Raw genomic sequence first — 20,476 nt, 5'->3', positions numbered from 1 at the left:
AACAAAATCCCAGTGCAGGGGTGTAGTAGTGGGGTGAGGGGTGTGGGGGCGGGGTGAGGGGTGTGGTAAGGGGGTGAGGGTGTGAGAGTGGGGTGAGGGGTGTGGGGACGGGGTGAGGGATGTGGGGGCGGGGTGAGGGGTGTGGTAAGGGGGCGGGGTGAGGGGGTGTGGTGAGGGGGTGGTGATGGGATGAACGACTGATGCGGATGCCTTTGTCTGCCATGGTCCTATCAGGAACCTAAAAGATGAAAATCTGAAAGAGTTGAGGAAGGCTCAGGACAGGGGCAGATGGGAAGCCCAGCACGGTCCAGAGAGTGGCAAAGCACCAACTGAGAACGTGGCTTCTTCACTAGGTTCCATCTTTGCATTCTGCTCAGGCAGCCAGGGTGTTTCTCGCTACAGGGATGGGGAGAAGAGCAAAGACAAGGGATGGAAAGTACCGCGTCTAAACCCAGCCATTTCAGAGTGAGCGTCCCTGTCCTTTAGTCATATGCTGGTCACCAGTCACTGAGTCTGGTCATGAACTTAAATGACTTTAATACAAGAAGAGGCGGCAACCGTTATCTAAACATTTTGAGCTTGTTTTACAGAAGCTTCTGAAAAAACGTTCACAAACACCAGTGATAGTTGAAAAGATGATAAATCCAACCCTCTGACCGCTAATTCAAGTTAGGAAGCAGATCACAACCCTCAAGCAGCTACAAGGTTTGGGATGGGAGCTTCTAGAGAGGTGCTCAGATGAACTCATGGGACGAAAAAGTTTAGTAGAACACTAACACTATGGTCAGACAGACAGACACAGACAGACAGACAGACAAAAAAGCATGGCAGTGGCTCTAAAGAGAGTTTAGGACCTAGCACCAAAGAAACATTGCTTGGTGGAACCCCTGAAGAGAGGACTCAGAGCCCACATTGCAGATGTAGGGTGCCTCTCTGAGGATGGAGGCACAAGCATACAATGCAACCAGGGTCTCTGATTCCCAGACAGGAGGCAGGGAAGGAAGGGGTGGGGGTTGTGACCACAAATGCCCGCTTTGATGTAGTCTCCTCTCCCAGATGAGGGCTCCTGGCTCTGGGAAGTCTGTTAGCTGGGACTCTGGACAATGTCTCATAGGTGACTGTGTCTGTGGAAGGGGACAGTTGCAGAGAACTGTGGTCAGAGTGGTAGCTTCCAACAGTGCTTTCTTAAGTGCCAGTTGGCTTATCCGTAGTCATCAGCTACTCGGAATAGAACCGGCTCTAGAACCTATGTCTCAAGTCCCTGAGCAAAATAAACCTTCAAACTAACTAGCAAATATATATTGGGTGTCTGTATTACACCTGCACTGTTGTAGGCCTTAGGATTACATTGATGGGCAAACAACAGATACAGACACGGAAGCTGTCCTCGTGCAGTTTAGAGTCTGCTAGAACACCAGATTTGGTGAATATTTCACATAAGCTGAAATAAAACTGGCTTTCACAATTGCTGTAAAGACGCAGTAGACAGTATTATGGACCTGGCCAGGAAGTTCAGTGAAGGCTTTCTAAGGGAAGTGATACTTGAGCTAAATTTGAACAATTCAGCAAAGAGGAGCGGTGTTTCAGATGGAGGAGTGGGGGTGGGACAGCAGAGCTGATGCAACAGAGCCCAAAATGGAGGAAGGGGGATGATGCCGAGGCCTGGACAGTAGGCACTCTGACTCTATAGGCTAAAGGTTGGTCCCATTGGCCCCATCCTGCCTCACTCCCATCCCCAACTCTTAGCCTAAGAACAGAGGGAAACCATTTAAGAAGTTAAGTGGGTTGTGTGCCCAGAGTGCTACCGGGTGCTATGGGAACAACCTGACCTTTGAAGTGTCTTTTGACTTTACAGAGCCACATGAAGACGTGCTCCCAGCCTCTGCATGAGGACACCTTCGGTGGTCATCTCAAAGTTGGCCTGGCTCAGATTGCAGCTATGGAAATCTCCAGGGGCAACCACAGAGATAACAAGGCTGTGGTTCGCTATCTGCCTTGGCTCTACCACCCTCCTTCCGCCATGCAGCAAGGGTGAGACTCTTCTTACTTTTAAAGGGGAGGGATCTGGAGAGAGAGCCCCATGAAGAAGAGCACTGCCTGCTTTTCCACAGGACCTGGATTCGATTCCCAGCACACACATGGCTGCACACAGCTGTCTGTAACTCCAGTCCCGGGAGATCTGACACCCTCTTCTGGCTTTTGTGTGCCCTGCACATACATAGCTGGCAAAGCACCCACACACAAAGAATAAATTTAGATGGTGGTGGAGCGGGGGCAATGAGCAGAAGTGCCCCTGAATCCCTGGGGTTTAGCTGGAGCTCATGGCTGTGGGGAAGATCTGTGGGAGTGGCCAGCAAGAGAGGAGCTCTGTGCCCCTTTCCCCCTCGAGAGGATGCCAGGGGAGGACTTCCTGATGAGAAGAAAGAAAGGATTCAGAAAGGGAGACAGCCAGGCTGACTGAAGGATACAGAATCTTGTCCCACCTAAGCTGCTCCTTCCTGAAGGGAAAATCCAGGATTAGAGCAGAAAGCAAGACAAATAGCTAAAACTCTTGCCTCTGTGTTTTGTGTACTTGCCTGTAAGACCACATCCCTTCCTCCAGTAAATGTCCGCTGGGCATTGAAGGAAAGGGAAAACATAAAGTCACCCTCCATGCGTCCTTTCTTTCCTGACAGACCTAAAGAATTCATCGAGTGTGTCTCCCACATCCGGCTGCTGTCCTGGCTGCTCCTGGGGTCCCTCACCCATAATGCAGTCTGTCCCAATGCCTCCTCCCCCTGCCTTCCAATACCTCTGGATGCAGGTTCCCACATCGCAGACCACCTTATTGTTATCCTAATTGGATTTCCAGAGCAATCAAAGGTAAGTGATTTCTGCAGGTTCAGACTCAGTGCATTGGAATTGCTAATGGAGACCCTTATCAGCCAATTAGTTTCTTCTGAGAAGTGAAGGCGTTTCAGCTTACCCTCCTGCGGCTGCTGGGAAAGGACTCTGCTAATGCCTTCCTTAAAGTTGTTTAAATCCCCAGGCTGTCCTTTTCTCCCCTGAAACTGTTTCCTGGCTTACTTTTATGGAGATAAATTATAGAGTCAAAGAAGAGTTAGTTTCTCAGGCATTTTTTGTCTCAAAACAATATAGAGAAATAACAGGTTACACATTCAATAAAAATTCTGTGCTCAGTTTTCCAAACCAAGGATGAAGCAGGGGCGGGGGCATGGGATGTATGCCCCATCTCATTCTTTGTGCGCTATCTTTTCAATTCAGATACCTTAGGAACGCACATCATGGGAATACGGCTAGCGTGGTGCTCAGAGAAGCACACTGGAATCACCCACAACTGCAGAGACACATAGCAGCCTCAAGGGAATAAAGGAAAACCCAGGCAGATCCAAGTCATGACACCCCAGGACATCTCCCAGGAGCCAAAGGCCAGTCCCAGAGCTTAGGCAAACTCTAGGAGGTTCCAGGGGTGGTTATGAGATGCTGAGATTTAGGCCAGAGCAAGCTCTGTGAGAAAATCAGGGTGCCCACCAAGTGACCCAGATGACACTTACAAAAGGAACTGGTCCACCCAAACCTGTGTTGGATCCTTAAGGAAGGTACTTGTACCTTTGAGCCCCATCCTTGTGTGGCTCAAGGAACTTGACCTGACTGGGCAGTGGGAGGATTAAGAAAAGACAGTTTACACAGAGTAGTTGGGATAGGACAGTCAGGACTATCTGATAGAGAAACCTCAATTGCCCAGAAGTGCAGTGTATTTATCATATAGAGTTGGACAGAGGGGCGGGTTATTGCCTACAGCTGAACGAGGAGGTGTGGTTATTAGGTACAGATAAACGACAGAACAGCTATCTGTGTTGTGTACAGGCAGGTTTGTGGTATACAGGTGGACAAAGAGGCCTGTTTAGCTAATCTCATAGGAACAGTCTCTGCAAGGGGAGCAGTCTCTGCAAGGGGAGCAGTCTTGAGGCTGTCAACATCTGGGACAAGGATGTTGTGTGTATGTATACCTGCACACTGAGCAGAAGCTGTCATCCCTCTGAGCCTCACAGCAGGGGGAGGCTTTGCCAGTTTCCCATGGGTCTGAAGCTAGGTTGCTTGGCATTGCCGTGCTCATGCCAAAAGCACACATCGGCTGAAGACTTCAGTCAGTCAGTGTCCTTCGCTCCCCACGACCTTTGTGAACTTGAAAAAGTTGTTTAACCTTCCTCAGCTTCAGTTCTTCATATTATTATTATCCCTGTTTTATAGATGTGGAAACACGCTACCTCGGCAAAATAGAACGACTGTTTTCCTAACCCAGCTTAGGGATGCAAATGTCAGTCTCCTAAAAGGACGAGGCAGTGGGTAGATTTCCTCTGCAAATTTAGGTGCATCCTCCTGGAAAAGAGGCTCCGAGCACACTCTCACTGGCAGAGAGGAGCCAATTCGAGGAACCAGGAGTCTGTGTCTGTGCTTCCGTGCTCCCAGGCACGGCCACCTGCTGTGAGCACGGAACAACACGCATCCTCTTCCTTTCCAGACCTGTGTGCTCCACATGTGCTCCCTCTTCCATGCTTTCATCTTTGCTCAGCTCTGGACGGTGTACTGCGAACAAAGTGCCGTGGCAACAAATGTCCAGAATCAGAACGAGTTCAGCTTCACAGCAATACTAACAGCACTGGAATTTTGGAGTAGGGTGACACCCAGCATCCTTCAGCTGATGGCTCACAACAAAGTGGTGAGTTTGTGAAGAGCCTTCTGAGCTACACAAAAAGAAAAAGAAAAAAAAATCAAAATCTAAGCCACTCCTAGTCATAAGCCCACAAATACGTATGCAACATAATAATTTGTGTGTGTTAAGTGTTATTTAGCCATGCCTTATATCAAAGAATCATATTACAGGTCATGATATTTAAAAAACAACCAAATACAAAGCAAACAAATTTTAGCTCTTCTACCTAGAGCTAAATGAACTCCATGTGAGATTTCTACCATTAAGATGGTATAAAGACAAACAATTAGGAGAAAACCCATATCAGGTTTGGATTCAAAAACCATATGTGTAAATTTCCACCACGAGACAGTCTTTCTGGCATAGTGTGAGAGCAGACTAACTATGGGAGATCATTCTACCTGAGTCTCAGAGCCAAGAGAGGGTCTGTTCCAGATTACTCCAGAAACATCTGGAGAATGCTTAACTTGTATCCATTTCATTAAACAAACTTGGATGGTCCTCCTGGAACCAGTTGGAGGTGTGTGGGAGCAATTTCTGAGAGATCCTGGGGTTCATTTGATGTTTGAAGGATTCTCAGCTAAAGGAGCAGCAGCCAGGCTCCATGGGTGCAGGGCAAACACGTACCACCTGGCCACAGAGGTATTCAGACATGAGGAGTATTTCCTGCTAGCATTTTGCTAGGAAGGAGGACTGTGTATATTTTTTATTGAAACACTCGCATTTCTCTGGAGAAGGAGGTAGCCCAGTTTTACACAGGGAAGGATGTTTGGTTCAGTAAAGGAAGGTTATGCTCATGTCAGGGTTTGGAAACAGTTCCTGGGCCTCAGGAGATGATTGCATTTATTGGGTCAGTCACAGTTCTGAGAGCAAACACAAGCTCAGTGATCAGCTGTTAAGTTATTCTGGAGACACCAGCACTGGAGCTTTACACGCTATGCTGGAGATTAGCGTGTTCACTCAGTGTCAGCATGCTGGCGTCAGCGCTTTCCTCCTGTCACCCAAATGTTACAAATGAGCATGTCCCCAAACATATGAATTACACATGAATTTTAATTTATTTTTTTCTGGAAAGTTTATTCAGCCCAGTAAAATATTCTAGTAATTTAATTTAAAATCCAACCCTAAGGATTTCCAAGGAGGGACACAATCTTGTCTGAACTGGTGCAAGTATGGCTATCTGCGCCCCAGGGATTCAGGCCTGCGAGGCATATCTGTAGAATACTGAGCCACTCCCTGGGAGACATTCCTGTGAGTGGAGAACGGATCAAGATGGAGAAAGAGATCGGCCCTGAAGGTCCTGAGGGTGATGCTGATGCCCCCCGCGGGTCTTCCAGTGGGAGTCATGGTGCCCTGTAAGTCAGCCACCCCTGGGCTTCAGCAGCATCTGCTGAGGGAGGAAGCCTCCGGCTCTTTGGAGGTGAATGGAAGCCTCTCTGTGGTCTCCAGTCGTTAGGCAGGAAGGCCTCCTGGATACAGGGCACCAGTCCTCTGTGGCTGATGACAGGTTTACAGGGTTTCTAGTTCCCTGGGAGTGGGATTGACTTTGATGTTTGTTGTTTCAGATGGTAGAAATGGTGTGTCTCCATGTGATTAGCTTAATGGAGGCATTGCAAGAATGCAATTCAACCATTTTTGTCAAGGTAGGAACAACTTACGATATTTATAGATCATTTTATATTGCTAAAATAAATATGGATGTGTTTTGAATGTATGATCTAAAGAGGGAAACAGAATGGGTTCAGTTTAAATATGTACAGTTGGGGATGGAGAATATGGCTTCACAACACCTTACCAAGTGGCTATCATGCCCTGTCTGGTCTCGCTATATGCTGTGATGCATTCTTTCATATCAGAGCATGGTTGAGTGTAATGCAGGAGTTAAAATAGACAGGGGAACATTGCTTTGGAAACAGCCCTATGACCAGGTGGTGGTGCCTCACTTGGCAAAAGCCACCCAGAAAACCTAAGAAGTGACTGTGCAGTTGCTTGATTTGCCACCTGCTGTTCTCCCTGACATCGTTTAGTCTCGTGTGTTGACATTTTAAGTACATGAAAAGTAAGTGTACAAGAGGATAATTCAAGCATTCGTCATCTTTCCAGAAGCAGCAGAGTATGATGTCAGATTAAAGAGCGAGGAGGACCTGGTGAGAGTGTGTCTGTTAGGTTTCACCCTAGCTGCAAAGAGCGTTCTAGTTCCTCCATGGCACTTAATATAGTAAAACTTTTATTAGTGTATAGCAATTATCATCGTAGCAGTCCATACAGCATATGTTATATGGTGTAGCCAGTTTCTATCGTTAGTTATTTTGGGAGTTGGGTGTTAGCATCTTGCTGTGGTTTAAATTGTATTTCTCTGCTGACAGATGATGCTGATGTCTTTCATTTGCATGTTTGCTATGTGTGTATCTGCTCGGTGAAGTGTTTGTTAGTTATCTGCCTATATTTCATTGGGTTGAGGTTTGTTTGTTTGTTTGTTTTCATTATTGAGTTGAGAGATACAAAACCTTGGTCAGAAAGTGGTCTCAAGGATTTTTTTTCCTTTTATTGTCTAGACAGAATATAAGTTTTTTATTTTGGTAAAGTACCATTAATCAAATGTCTTCCTCCCTCTCCTACCTTTTCTATTTCTCTCTATAGACAGTGTTTTATACAGCCAAGGCTGTGCTTAGACTTACTGTGTACCCAAGGCTGCCTTAGACGTGTGTACCTAAGGCTGGCCTTAAACTTACTGTTTGTCCAATGCTGGCCTTAGACTTATTGCGTACCCAAAGCTGCCTTAGACCTACTGCATGCCCAAGGCTGGTCTTAGACCTACTGTGTACCCAAGGCTGGTCTTAGACCTACTGTGTACACAAGGCTGGTCTTAGATTTACTGTGTACCCAAGGCTGGTCTTAGACCTACTGTGTGCTCAAGGCTGGTCTTAGGCCTACTGTGTGCCCAAGGCTGGTCTTAGACCTACTGTGTGCCCAAGGCTGGTTTTGGACTCCTGATCCTCTCAATGCAGAGATCACAGGCATGAACCGCCATGTCCAATTCTCATTTTTCCTTTTATACTTTTGATGTTGCAATTCTAGAAAGTCTTTGTCTAATCCAAAGTCATGTAAAGTTCCTTCATTTAATTGTTGTCTTCCTTCTTTAAGTTAAAAATAGGTGTAAGATTCTTTCTCTATCCTTCTGTTGATCCTCCTGTCTGTGTCGTTTTGGTCTGTTTTCAAATGACTGCTCTCTTCACTTGGGAGTCACTTTACTATTTCTTTGCTTGCCTTGTCTGGTGGATTTTTTTTAATTGAATTCTTGACATTGTGGATTTGGGTGCTGTCTGTTTTTCTATTCATTTGTAGCTTCTTGAGCTCATTCAGTGACATAATTAAATTACTCACAAGTCTTTTAACCTTTCCTAGGCTCGCTTTTTAGATTTGTTAATTGAGACGGGAGCTTATCTTTCAAAGTACAGCATTTAGAAAGAAATGCAACACTCCTTTCACTTCTAACAATGCTTTCACTTCTAACAGCGCCTTCCATGACTGGTATCTCTTCAGAAGAGTAGCACCATGTGAGATAGCACCCATCTTATGGGTACTTGTTCTGTGATGTAAACACTTTCCACCAGCCAGTGAGCACAGCCTCTTCTTGCTCTGTGTGACCAGCCAAGGGTTGTTTCCCTGAAGCACTTTGCATCATTTTTCCTCCATTCTGGGTGTTGTTTCTATTGCTGTGCGCTGACCAATTTTCAGCTGAAGTGCAGGGAACCTTTGTGGATCTGTAGTTTGCTGTCTCTGTCTGCAGTTCTTTTTTCCATTGTCTCTGTGCAGCTCTCCCCTCTCCAGTTTGCCCTGCAAACTTCAGCCACGTAGAAGAGCAACTTCATCTTCAGATACTCCAAGTTGTCTCTGCAGACCACTGCAGGCTGCCCCTGCAGGCAGACGCTCCGCATGCTCAGAAACTACTCCTGGTTTACCTGAGCCACCAAGCAATCTCCACATTGGAGCCTGACTCCAATTTCCATGTCTTTCCTCATCTTCCTTCAACTGTCTCCATCCTAGTTCTGCTTATGGTGAATGGGTTGTCATTCTGCCCCTCTCTGGGAGGCATTCTGAATTTGGAATAAGGCCCAAATCCCCTAATGGGACATCTAAGGTCGTCTGTGGGTTCATGGAGGTTTGCTTGGCCTTTGTTTTCTAAACCATGACTTTATCCTAAGAATCTTTCCCCTGGGCACCCATGAGCCCCTCCCATCCCTTACTGCTCTGCGCATTCACACAGCTGCATCCATGCTTTGTCCCTTTGCCAAGTACTTTGTACCCTTTGTCGGGGCCACCGTGATGAGAACCTAGGCTGGGCGACTTAAATATCAGAAGTGTTTGCTTCCTCAGTTCTGGAGACTGGAGGGCTGAGAACAAGGTACCAGTGGGGCTGGCTCTTTCTGGGGACAGAGAGGGCATCTTCCTGTCTCTCTCCCAGCCTTCGGCAGATCTTTGGCATCCCTTGGCTTGCGGCCCTCTGCTTCCATCTCTTCATAGTGTTCCTCCCGTGTATCTGTGTCCAGTCTCCCCTCTTCATAAGGATGCCAGCTGTGTTGGCCTGTGTGACCCCATCTTAACTGACTACATCCTCAACAGTATCATTTCCAGATAAGGCCACATTTGGAGCCACTGCGGGCTAAAACAGCAATGCAGATTTTGTGGAAATATGATTTAACCTGTAACAACCCAACTGCTGTGTTGGAGTGACAGCTAGAAGGAGCACAGAGTGAAGTGTCACAATGCCTATCTGTGTATGAAGGCACCAACATTCCCAAGCCTACTGGATTGTCATCTCTTGCCCCATTTGCATGTCAGCAATGAGAGTTGGGGGGACACGTCAGAAAATGGACGCTATGTCCTGCCCCTGACTTCCAGATTTACAAGGCTATGAACATTTACTCACATTTTAATGGACTAAAGTGTGACCAAGAGGTCAAAGCAGAGAGCAGGGAGCTGTTGCTGGAGGCAGCATGGAGTTGCATGACCCCCCGAGGAAGGGACACTTGAGAGCACAGCAGAGAGGAACGCTGTGGGCACCTTAAACATTCCCAGCTCCTCCTTGCCTTCTCAACTCTCTCCAGGGCTTTCCTGTGAATATGCCCTGGCCCCTCATACATCCCTCCTGCTCTCCTCCCTGCACGCTCCTGGGAGCTGTGTGTGGGTCTAGTCTTACTTCCCACTCCAAATCAGGCTCCTCCAGGGCTCTCTTTTTCCTGCTGTGGACGCACTCTGTACCTCAGTGGTATTGTGCACACTGTCCCGTCCTCGGAGACTCTGTATCTCAGTGGTATTCTGCACACCATCCTGAATACTCTGTATCTCAGTGGTGTTTTGCACACCGTCCTGAATACTCTGTATCTCAGTGGTATTCTGCACACCGTCCTAGGGTACTCTTATGTAGGCAAATCTAGTCGCCCTTTCTCCCAGAGCTGCGGCACTAAAGATCCTGACAAGGAAATCCCATTTCAAGAAAGTGGGGATTTAATTAAATAAATACACATTTAATTTCCCATGCTTGGTAGCTTTCAAGAGACCATCAGTCATTTAATCTAAATTGTGTGTTTTAAGTGTTTACTGGGTGCTTATTAGCCTGCAGATGTTGCCATCTCAGTGACACTGCTGATAGCAGCGGCTCTGTGGCAGACACAATCTCTTGTGGTGCTGAGTGCTCGGTGCAGCCTGTGTGGCAGACACAATCTCTTGTGGTGCTGAGTGCTCGGTGCAGCCTGTGTGGCAGACACAATCTCTTGTGGTGCTGAGTGCTCGGTGCAGCCTGTGTGGCAGACACAATCTCTTGTGGTGCTGAGTGCTCGGTGCAGCCTGTGTGGCAGAGACAATCTCTTGTGGTGCTGAGTGCTCGGTGCAGCCTGTGTGGCAGACACAATCTCTTGTGGTGCTGAGTGCTCGGTGCAGCCTGTGTGGCAGAGACAATCTCTTGTGGTGCTGAGTGCTCGGTGCAGCCTGTGTGGCAGACACAATCTCTTGTGGTGCTGAGTGCTCGGTGCAGCCTGTGTGGCAGAGACAATCTCTTGTGGTGCTGAGTGCTCGGTGCAGCCTGTGTGGCAGACACAATCTCTTGTGGTGCTGAGTGCTCGGTGCAGCCTGTGTGGCAGAGACAATCTCTTGTGGTGCTGAGTGCTCGGTGCAGCCTGTGTGGTAGAGACAATCTCTTGTGGTGCTGAGTGCTCGGTGCAGCCTGTGTGGTAAACACAATCTCTTGTGGTGCTGAGTGTGCTCGGTGCAGCTTGTGTGGTAAACACAATCTCTTGTGGTGCTGAGTGCTCGGTGCAGCTTGTGTGGTAAACACAATCTCTTGTGGTGCTGAGTGCTCGGTGCAGCTTGTGTGGTAAACACAATCTCTTGTGGTGCTGAGTGTGCTCGGTGCAGCCTGTGTGGCAAACACAATCTCTTGTGGTGTTGAGTGCTCAGTGCAGCCTGTGTGGCAGACACAATCTCTTGTGGTGCTGAGTGTACTCGGTGCAGCCTGTGTGGCAGACACGGGTCTCTTGTGGTGCTGAGTGTGCTCGGTGCAGCCTGTGTTCCTGTGCGCTAATGGAAGCATATGTGGGGGAGTGGGAGACAGCAATAACCGGCCTCCTATCTCTCTCCGTACAGCTGATCCCTATGTGGTTGCCAATGATTCAGTCAAACACCAAGGTAAGCCATCCCCTGGGCTGCCTGGAGCTCTGCTTCCTCCAGAGTCCCTCAGCACATCTGTAAGGGGACACTGCTACTCCCTTGGCTATAGAGAAAGAACAGTTTTGGCCTACTCGGGTCTCATGGGCTGATAATACTGGAGACCTGTGGCAGGTAAGGGGCCTGCAGAGGGCATCACTAGGAGCCCTGGTCCCACTGCTCACTGTGGATGAAGATGCAGGGGTGGAAGAGCTCTACCCTAGGTCTGAGCAGGTTCAGCCCATCCATGACAAACTCTGTTTAAGGAGGATAACCATGGAGTCTGGTCCAAGCACACTTGGTGATGTCATCTGATAAACTAAATTGATTTTTTTCTGGGATGGAGAGAATTCCAGCAAGAAAGGATAGCACTGAATGAATGGCAGAATTAGACTAGAAAGAACCCACTTTCTTCTTTTTACATATGAGGAAATTTAAAACCATAAAAAACAGTGACTTGGATAGGGTCCCAAATCCTGGAAGGGGGCCCCCAAGTGAATGTACTTCCCAATTCCACATATCACTGGTGGTGACACTTTGACATATACACCTTAGTGACAAATATAGTGGAACTTGACAATTAACTGCAGAGCCAAACAAAAATGCACTGTCCACAACTGGTGTCTGTCTATTGACCCTGGATTGTGGGGGAGGGGAAGAGGGCGGCCACATTCTTGCTGGTTCTCCTTTCCCAGGATGGGAAGCCATACTGGTGGAAGGAGAGGGGTGTGGACTCAAGACCCCTGGGCCATCAAAAGCCAGCAGGGCAACTGCCAGCAGCCTTTGCATCCTGACTAGCTAGTGGTGACCGGCAGGGCAGGGACTAAGGGACCATTAGAACCTACTTCAGTTCCAGATTTTATGATCAAAATGAGCCGCTAGCCCTCCTACCTGAGCTATTCCAAGCTGCCAGTACCACAGTTCATCTGATTTTGGCAATCTGTGACAATTTCACAAAGTACCAAGGACTGGCCAGGAGGGCTTGGTGAGGAGCCGGGAAAGGAGGCGTTTGTCATGGCCTCTCAGTGTCAACTGTCATAGACACAGAAAGACCCTTATAATATAAATATGTACCGAGCACCTGCAATGGGTCAGTTCACCCTCTAGAAAATCTGTTAACTCACTTGTCATATGGAACCCCTGAAATAAATATGTCCCCACCTTACCTGGGACAAAAACTTAATATAGTCTACCAGACCCTGTCCCACAGCTTCCCTGGGGGACTGGAATTTGAAATAGGAACCTTCTTTTAGAGAGGCGAGTGCTAACCACTGTACCAGGCCACTGTGCTGGATATGAGTGGCTGCTCAGGACCAGGTGCTGGGCATCAGCTCCATGTTCACGTCGCAGTGAGTCAACATGAGCTTGTCATTATCTGGATGGAGTTGGGCCAGGATAACTGTAACAGCACAGAGCAGGCTCACGCGCCCCTATCCCTCTCCACTCCCAGCACTGTCAGATCTGAAGGCTTTTTCAGGCCAGGTCTGCGCCCTACCTGCCGACCAGCTGCCGTGCCCATCCCCACCTGACTCATGCACTCAGTGGGAAGAACTGAACGGTCCCTCTTTCTCAACAGCACTTATCCGCCGGCCTCCAGCTTCGTCTCCAGGCCATCCAGAACAACGTGAACCACCACAGCCTAAGGACGCTGCCCGGCTCGGGCCAGAGCAGTGCTAGCCTAGCTGCCCTCCGCAAATGGCTGCAGTGCACCCAGTTCAAGATGGCCCAGGTGGAGATCCAGTCCTCAGAAGCAGCCTCTCAATTCTATCCTCTATGAGTGGACTCCTGGGCTCCAGCGTCAACACTCTGGCTTAGCAATAATGGGTATAAAAACAAACAATTTGATCCAAGCAGGTTGGGGAACACTGGTACTGTACATTCTCTTTCTAGTTTAGTATAAAGACGTGCAAAGGCCGGAGAGGGCCACAAACGAAGCTTTCTTGCTACACGTATTTCTGATGACTCCTTGGGCTATCTGATTAAGTGTTTCCTTACATTATTTTTTAAGAAAAAAAAAACCAAATCATTTTTCTTTATCTAACTTCTATTTTTTTTAAGAAAAAATAAAAAAAAAACAGACTGGTGGGTACTCACAGAAAAGTTGTATAAAGCCCCCTGTTGCTATTTTTGATGATAGAGAATAAATAGGGTTTTTGAAACCTTTGTAGTGTTTTTTCTTAAAACTCTACTCTTGGCAATGCAATAAAGCAAAACAAAAGCATACAAAAGTCACCAGAATCCAGTGACACCTGACCGAAGCTTTTTGCCATTTGTCATTATCCTGGGAAGAGGCAGCTTGCTAGGAACATTACAAAGTGCACTTAGAAATTAGACGGTTAATCTGTGCCAATTGTTTTTTTTTTATTTTAATATACTTTCCAAAACTGTCTGGTAAGTCATTTTATTATTGTTGTTGTTATTATTATTGGTTTTTGTGAGACTTGAGACAGGGTTTCTCTGTGTAGCCGTGGCTGTCCTGGAACTAGCTCTTGTAGACCAGGCTGACCTCGAACTCACGGAGATCCTCCTGCCTCTGCCTCCTGAGTGCTGGGATAAAAGGCATGAGCCACCATGCCCAGCTTAGTCTTACTGTTTTTAAAACTAATTTTTCAACTCATTAGTTCCTGGATGTGTTTTCCTCTAAGCTTTTATGATAACTTTTTTAGATTTGTGAGTAGTGGATTTTATGCTTTTGTTAACACTTGGATAGGGCTCCATTCAAAACTGTAGACTGCACAGGGGACCAGAGGAGTCCCCGCACTGGCACAGAGCACCACTGCTGGAGTTACTTTTCAGTTACTTTTCAGAAAGTGGAATTTTAATCGCGGAAGAGCACCGAGGTTTATGTGTGGTCACACCTCAGCAGTTGACCAGATTCCCGGAGCTCTTCTCTGCCCTCTAATGCACTGACAGAGAAGGCGGAGTATACACTAAAGCTGTAAGCTGACAGGCGATTCGATGCATTTTTACTATCTTTCTGAGCCTGGGCTTTTTTAAAACTCACCTCCAGGGCTAGCATTTAGTTCCTGACAACCATCTCTTCAGGGCTTTTGTAGCTCCTCACCTCCTCTAAGGCTGCAATTACTCATTCAGACAAGGGCATCCCTCCTTATCTACTCCATTTTCTGGTGAGGACCTTGAACGCACAAGATAATATCCCCCTTTAAAACTAGTTAGTTAGCAAGAGCCTCTTTTCTTCTGGGAAGTCTGAAGCATTTCTGGGGGAAAATGAGTCCTCAGGTGTGGGCGTGCTCCAGCGAGGACCAGAGGTTGGTGCTTCTGAGAGCGCAGGGAGCCTTTTGTGGCAAGAGTGCCAAAGTGATTCTTTTGTATCAGATTCTCACAAAAGGTCCTCTTGAGTAGTCTGAACCCTCCTCTGCCCCCAGTCCTTCGTGGCTGTTTCTGTGAATATTCTGTGCACATATTTGTTTACTTGTAAACGGTGACAGGCTTGGGGCATGTGCCATCCCCAGAGTTTGGCACATAGTACACATTTAATAATATCTGCTGAATTGAATGCTTTTCTTTTCTCTTTCTCTCTCTTTTCTTTCTCTCTTTTCTTTCTTCTCTTCTTCCTCCTCCTTTTTCTTTTTCCTCCTCCTCCTCCTTCTCCTCTTCTTCCTCCTCTTCCTCCTCCTCCTCCTTTTTCTGCCTAGTGGCCTCATCCAGGACTGAACTGTCACATTCTGCTTCTGTTAAAAGATTCCTAGAACAGGCTACCAGCTGGAGGGGATGTCCTAACTCCTCTTTCGGGGAGTCATTTTGCTGACTCCCCATCCAAGCTCAGCTATAGGCCCCAAGCAATCTAGATCTTAGTAGCCACATCCTATCCATAGACAATGTCAGTTTCTTCTCCAACTTGTCTTTGCCCCGATTCTTTAAACAGGTTTCTGCCCCTACTTCTCCTGGTGTTTGTATCCTAGTAAGAGCTGGAGATGAACCCTGTGATCTAATCCCAGTTGCCCCCACTGGCATGCTCCCACACACCTTTCTCCTTGCCCTGGGGGACTGTGACCACTTTAACTCTGTCCCTGTGGTCAGTATACTGTCACTTCACTGATTGATAGAGGTCCATAAATTACTTTGCCTATTCTGTGTCCACAGATGCCACTATCTTCCTGGTTCTTTATGTCAGCCATCCAGACTTGAGCTCGGGTACTTAGAAGGTAGGAAGAGACGGGGCATTTTTAACAGGATTGCCCATGGAGAAAAGCTGTCCGTGTAGGCCAAGGACAAGCAAACTAAAGTTACAGTCTAGATACAGTCTACAGGCCATAGACTACCCACAGGCTAGCTGCTGCCCACGGGCCAGATACTGACTACAGGCTAGATATAAGTTGTAGTTCACAGATTAGCTACTGTCCACAGGCTAGCTGCTGCCCACAGGCTGGGTACTGTCCACGGGCCAGATGCTCTCCGTGGCCTGTTTGAATGTGATTGGACAAACCATAGCTCGCATGTGGACTGTGGCTACTCTTGTGTTAGCATTACAGAGCTGGGCTGCAATGGGTACTGTAGGCCAGAAAGCTTCTTAGCACAGCCACCATGTGGCCCTTCAGAATGTATGCTGACCCTTGTCCCTGCAAAGGCCACCAAAGAGCACTGGGCTGGAAGCCCATTACCTCAGGAGGCTTGGGATTTCATTATTAGTGTTTCCTCGTCTGTTAAATGGGGACAATGGCACATTCTACCTCACAGGGTTCTTAATGCAAAAAAAGAAAAATGATAAAAGGGTAAAAATTTTAATGAAGCTTAGGGAACTCAGGAAATGATTAGTTTTATTCTTGCTAAAACTTAGAGAGGCAAGGATGCTCACCCAAGGTCACATCTCCCACATTAACTTACGCTACATGTACCCCACACCAAGTCCAGATGGCAGCCAAGAAAGCAAGGGCAAAATGCCACCTGACCCAGGTGTGGCAAGCACTAGCGGCTTGGAGAAGGTTAAGAAGTCACCCAGTTTTCCTGCCCTTGGAGAAGGATGACACTGGCTTTAGTGCCATCAGGTCACTCTGAGATGCCCAAGAGTGTCATGGGCCCAATCCTTCCTGTACAAAGACTGTTCTCAATGATTTGTCAAGCAGGTATGCCTCTTACTAGTTGGTTGACCTTGGATGAATTATTGTGTCTGGACCTCTGTTTTCTCTCTCTGTAAAATGGGTCTTTCCATCAATCCTGGGGTGATGGACAATCCAGCGGGCAGAGGACTGTGATGCTGCTGGGACCACGGGAATCCAGGGACCCCTGGAGGACAGTTGCCACCCTCCAAGGACACAGAAGAGGGCAGCTCACAGCTGCAGGCTTCTTTGGTTTTCCCTTGAACCAGTGCAGCTGAGTCAAGATCTGGAAGACCATGGTTTTTTGTTGGCAGTTCCCAGACTCCACTGTTTGTCGTTCCCTTGTAAGCCATTGTTCTGCCACACGCTGAGACTTCCAGCCATCTCTTCCCTAAGAGCTTCCTCTAAGGCCAAGTGGTTACAACAGCTCCATCTCCATTGTCAAGTGACAACAGGACAGAGAAGGCTGGATCGGTCAGAGAAGATGGGTTGTCCACCAAGACTCTGAAGAGCTCTGATTGGAGGACCTCTGCACTCACGGGACAGTGTGGACCCTGTACTCTTCTCTAATGGGAACAGTTTGCAAATATGTGTACTGGACAATGACCTGCTTTGACAGTAAGGGTTCTTGTGCAGAATGGACTGGATGGAACTCATTGCATGGTATAAAACCAGGGTGTTGTGAAGGGTGACCCATGATCATGGCTGGGGTGTGGAAGAAAGGTTGGCCAGTTCCTTCCACAGCTAAGGAGCAAGCAGTGAACTTATAGGGCGGACCTTCAAGGGAAGCCATGGAAGCCACTGCCTGTTGCGTGTCTACAAGTTTCCAAGTTCCTTCTAGACTTTACCCTGACTCTCCTGCCTGCAGCAAGTGTTGAGATGCTTCCCATTTCTGCAGTTAGAATACCGGCGGCCCCTGAGTTAAGTGTGTGCCCTGGGCCACACAGCTGGCAGTGGCTTACCCTGAAGGCTGTAAGTCCCCACGTAAGAGCTTCACTAGAAATCGCTTGTTTGCTCCTTGGCTGAGCTGTGTCAGAGCATGGGCTAGAGAAGTCTGGGTACAGCACGTTCCTGAGGTATTTCCGTTTACTGACTGCATTCTGTTTTCTATTCCCGCCCAGATAGCAACCTCATCTGACAAAGGTGTCTTCCCTCTGTCTTTGGGAATAATTTCTGTGTAAAAAAATTATAGATCACAACTTGATTCTCATTTAGTTTGCCAATTACTATAATATTTTATATTATATATATATACATACAAATATATAATGAATTTGTCTACAAGGGAGATTGAGGCAGGAGATTCACAAGTTCAAAGCTAGCCTGAGTAACTTAGGTCCTGTCTCTAAATAAAAATCAAAAGGACTTGTGTAGGTCAATGGTAAAATGCCTGTCTAGTACGTGCAAAGTCCTGGGTTCGATCCCTCATGACACAAAATTATTAAGAAGAAAAAGAGTAAATGTGTACGAGCTGAAGATTGCAGTGATGAGCTCTTCAGTTTGGAATCCTACTGAGTGGGATTCACTCCATTCTGAAAAGACCTGCCCCTAATTAATTGTACCCACAGATAGTGTCGACAAAGGCTAACTACATGTTTTGTGCTTTTAATGTAATGATGTCATTTAACCTTCACAACGGTTAAATTAGGATAGGCACTCCTAATCCCTTACCTATGAACCTTCCATCAGAGATGAGGAGAAGGAAGCTTGGGATGTGTTTTCCTCCCGCAACCTCAGTTGCTACACTACAGAGACTAGCAGCTAGACACTAGGAAGGCGCTTTCCTACCCTCTGACACACAAGACAATTAGAACTATTCAGATCCAAAGGCACCAGCGGGCAGCCTGCTGTAGTGCCCTTTGTGTGATGAGTTTGCTGTTTTATTTCTTCTTTTGATTGGTGTACCTGTGATTGAAAACCATGTGGTTCCCCAGCATGGTCTAGCTCCCACCACTGATCTGGCCTCACATGGTCTAGCTCCCACCACTGATCTGGCCTCACATGGTCTAGCTCCCACCACTAAACTGGCCTCACATGATCTAGCTCCCACCACTAAACTGGCCTCATATGGTCTAGCTCCCACCACTGATCTGGCCTCACATGGTCTAGCTCCCACCACTGATCTGGCCTCACATGGTCTAGCTCCCACCACTAAACTGGCCTCACATGGTCTAGCTCCCATCACTAAACTGGCCTCACATGGTCTAGCTCCTACCACTGATCCGGCCTCCGTGTCAGAACCAACACCACGACCTCTGAACAGCAATCCTGTGGTCTCTGAGCTGGTCCCTGGCCTGGCAGCCTTCCCTTGTCTATCTGCTTACCCTGGAGAGTCTGGGTTTACTGCCCTCGGCTTAGACTGAGCTCTAGCTTATAGGTCCCAAGAGTCCCTTAGCCAGCAGGGCCAAAGGGCAAAGCAAGGCTTGAGACCATGTTCTTTGTTCCCCATTGGCCCCCATGTTCCTGGTTGGCATCATTCCTCTGCTGCTGCTGGGGGCTGCCAAGAACCCTGTCTCTCAGTGTGGCTGACAGCAACAGCCCAGCACCTTGCTGAATTCTTCCATCGAGAAGGTGAGGTAAGGTGGGTATGCTGAAGTGAGCCCATGGTGCCAGCTGCCCTCTGCAAGGTGCACAGGTGACTTGAGGCTTTGGTTATTTCAGGAACAAATCACTTTTTAATTACACAGCCTAGACAGGTCCTTGTGGGCCAGTGGAGAAGGGTACCTCCTGGGGCTGTCTGGCTGTCACCTTGATTTCCACCCCTTCAAGAGGCCACTTAGAAAAGAGAGGAATCGTGGGTAATGAAGCCAAAGGATGGTTGCACTTTTCAGGTAAGGACAGTCACACTGCCCAGGGGAGGGGGCAGTGCAGAGCTAGAGACAGATGGGGTGTGAGCACGAGGCAGGCAGCAGGGTATGGGGGTCTTCAGTGTGTCGGGGGGGGGGGAAAGCTGGACGCCAGTGGGTATTGGAGGGGGTTGTGCGGACATGGGCCTTGCAGCTGGGTTGGGTTCAGGACTTGCATGTTCTCCTGCCCCGTGGTGAGATGCCTAAGCTCAGGTTTCATTAGCTTCAGGATGGAGGGGGCAGTTCCCCACCCCTATACAAAGTGCACAAAGAGATGCTGTCCATCTTCGGCACTGGGAGAGACTGCTAGCAAAACAGGGATGAGCTCTTCTGGGACCTGCCCCATCCCGGGTCTGTATTCCCCACTTACTCTTCAGACTCTAATGCTGGTGACAGCTGCTGTTTTGCTGAAGAGAAATCACAGCTTGCAATGGGTGCTTGGCTCCGGCTCCTCCGTGTGCTGTTCCCACGCTGCCAAGCTCCATGCGCTGACTCAAGGCTCCCCACGATTCCAAGTCTGAATGAGCAACTGGGGAATCCTCCTCCACACGGCACGTTCTGCAGCATTTGGAGTCACATGGCATGAGCACAGCACAGTGTTTGTAATGGGGATAATATTTTGAAAATAATAGCTACATTTGTTTTTTTTTTTTTTTATTTCTCTCCAGGAAACAGCACGTCTCAGACTGTTCTGTGGATGGTGGGGGTAGGAGGAGGCCAGTATGTGGGGAAAGTTCTGGTCGGACAGGATGAGAGAACAGAGATCCCACCTCTTCTGGACCATGGTGGATTGCTGGCCAAAGGAAGAGGACAAGAAATAGGGAGGACCAGGAGGCCAGGGTGTATGTCTGTATCTTTCCTCGAGAGGCTACCGAGTTGCTGAGCTGGGCATGTGCCTGGGAATCCAGCTCTTCTTTGGCCCATGTGTCTGATGGGAGGCCAGAATCTCCAAGAGTCGGGGGCTAAGAAATAAGACACACCAGGAGGATGCTTATAGCACGAGCACCGGGGCAGCTAGTGACCCCAAGGGCTAAAAGAGCCAGGCATAGTCTGGTCAGCTCACGAAGCAGCCGAGCCAGCCCTTCTACAGCGGAAAATGGAGACCACTGAGAAAAACCCCTGGGTCTACGGTCAGCTGCTGTGTATCCGTGACTGCC

At 48.0% G+C, this 20,476-nt stretch overlaps 1 protein-coding gene across 12 annotated transcripts in view; it reads left to right on the top strand.

The window, feature by feature from the left end:
* Positions 1-19,389, top strand: part of Unc79 (unc-79 homolog, NALCN channel complex subunit) — a 247,750-nt gene extending 228,361 nt beyond the window's left edge. For all 12 annotated transcript variants that reach the window (XM_057782622.1, XM_057782619.1, XM_057782613.1 and 9 more), the window contains 6 exons: positions 1,856-2,031; positions 2,676-2,862; positions 4,523-4,720; positions 6,280-6,357; positions 11,357-11,398; positions 12,993-19,389. In XM_057782622.1, coding sequence (XP_057638605.1) covers positions 1,856-2,031; positions 2,676-2,862; positions 4,523-4,720; positions 6,280-6,357; positions 11,357-11,398; positions 12,993-13,193 — 882 coding nt within the window. In that variant the 3' untranslated portion in view covers positions 13,194-19,389. The remainder of the gene's footprint in view (positions 1-1,855; positions 2,032-2,675; positions 2,863-4,522; positions 4,721-6,279; positions 6,358-11,356; positions 11,399-12,992) is intronic.
* Positions 19,390-20,476: the final 1,087 nt, after the last annotated feature.

This window comes from Chionomys nivalis, chromosome 10, assembly GCF_950005125.1.
Source record: "Chionomys nivalis chromosome 10, mChiNiv1.1, whole genome shotgun sequence".
Taxonomy (NCBI): Eukaryota; Metazoa; Chordata; class Mammalia; order Rodentia; family Cricetidae; genus Chionomys; species Chionomys nivalis.
This window is presented reverse-complemented; position numbering and strand designations above follow the sequence as displayed.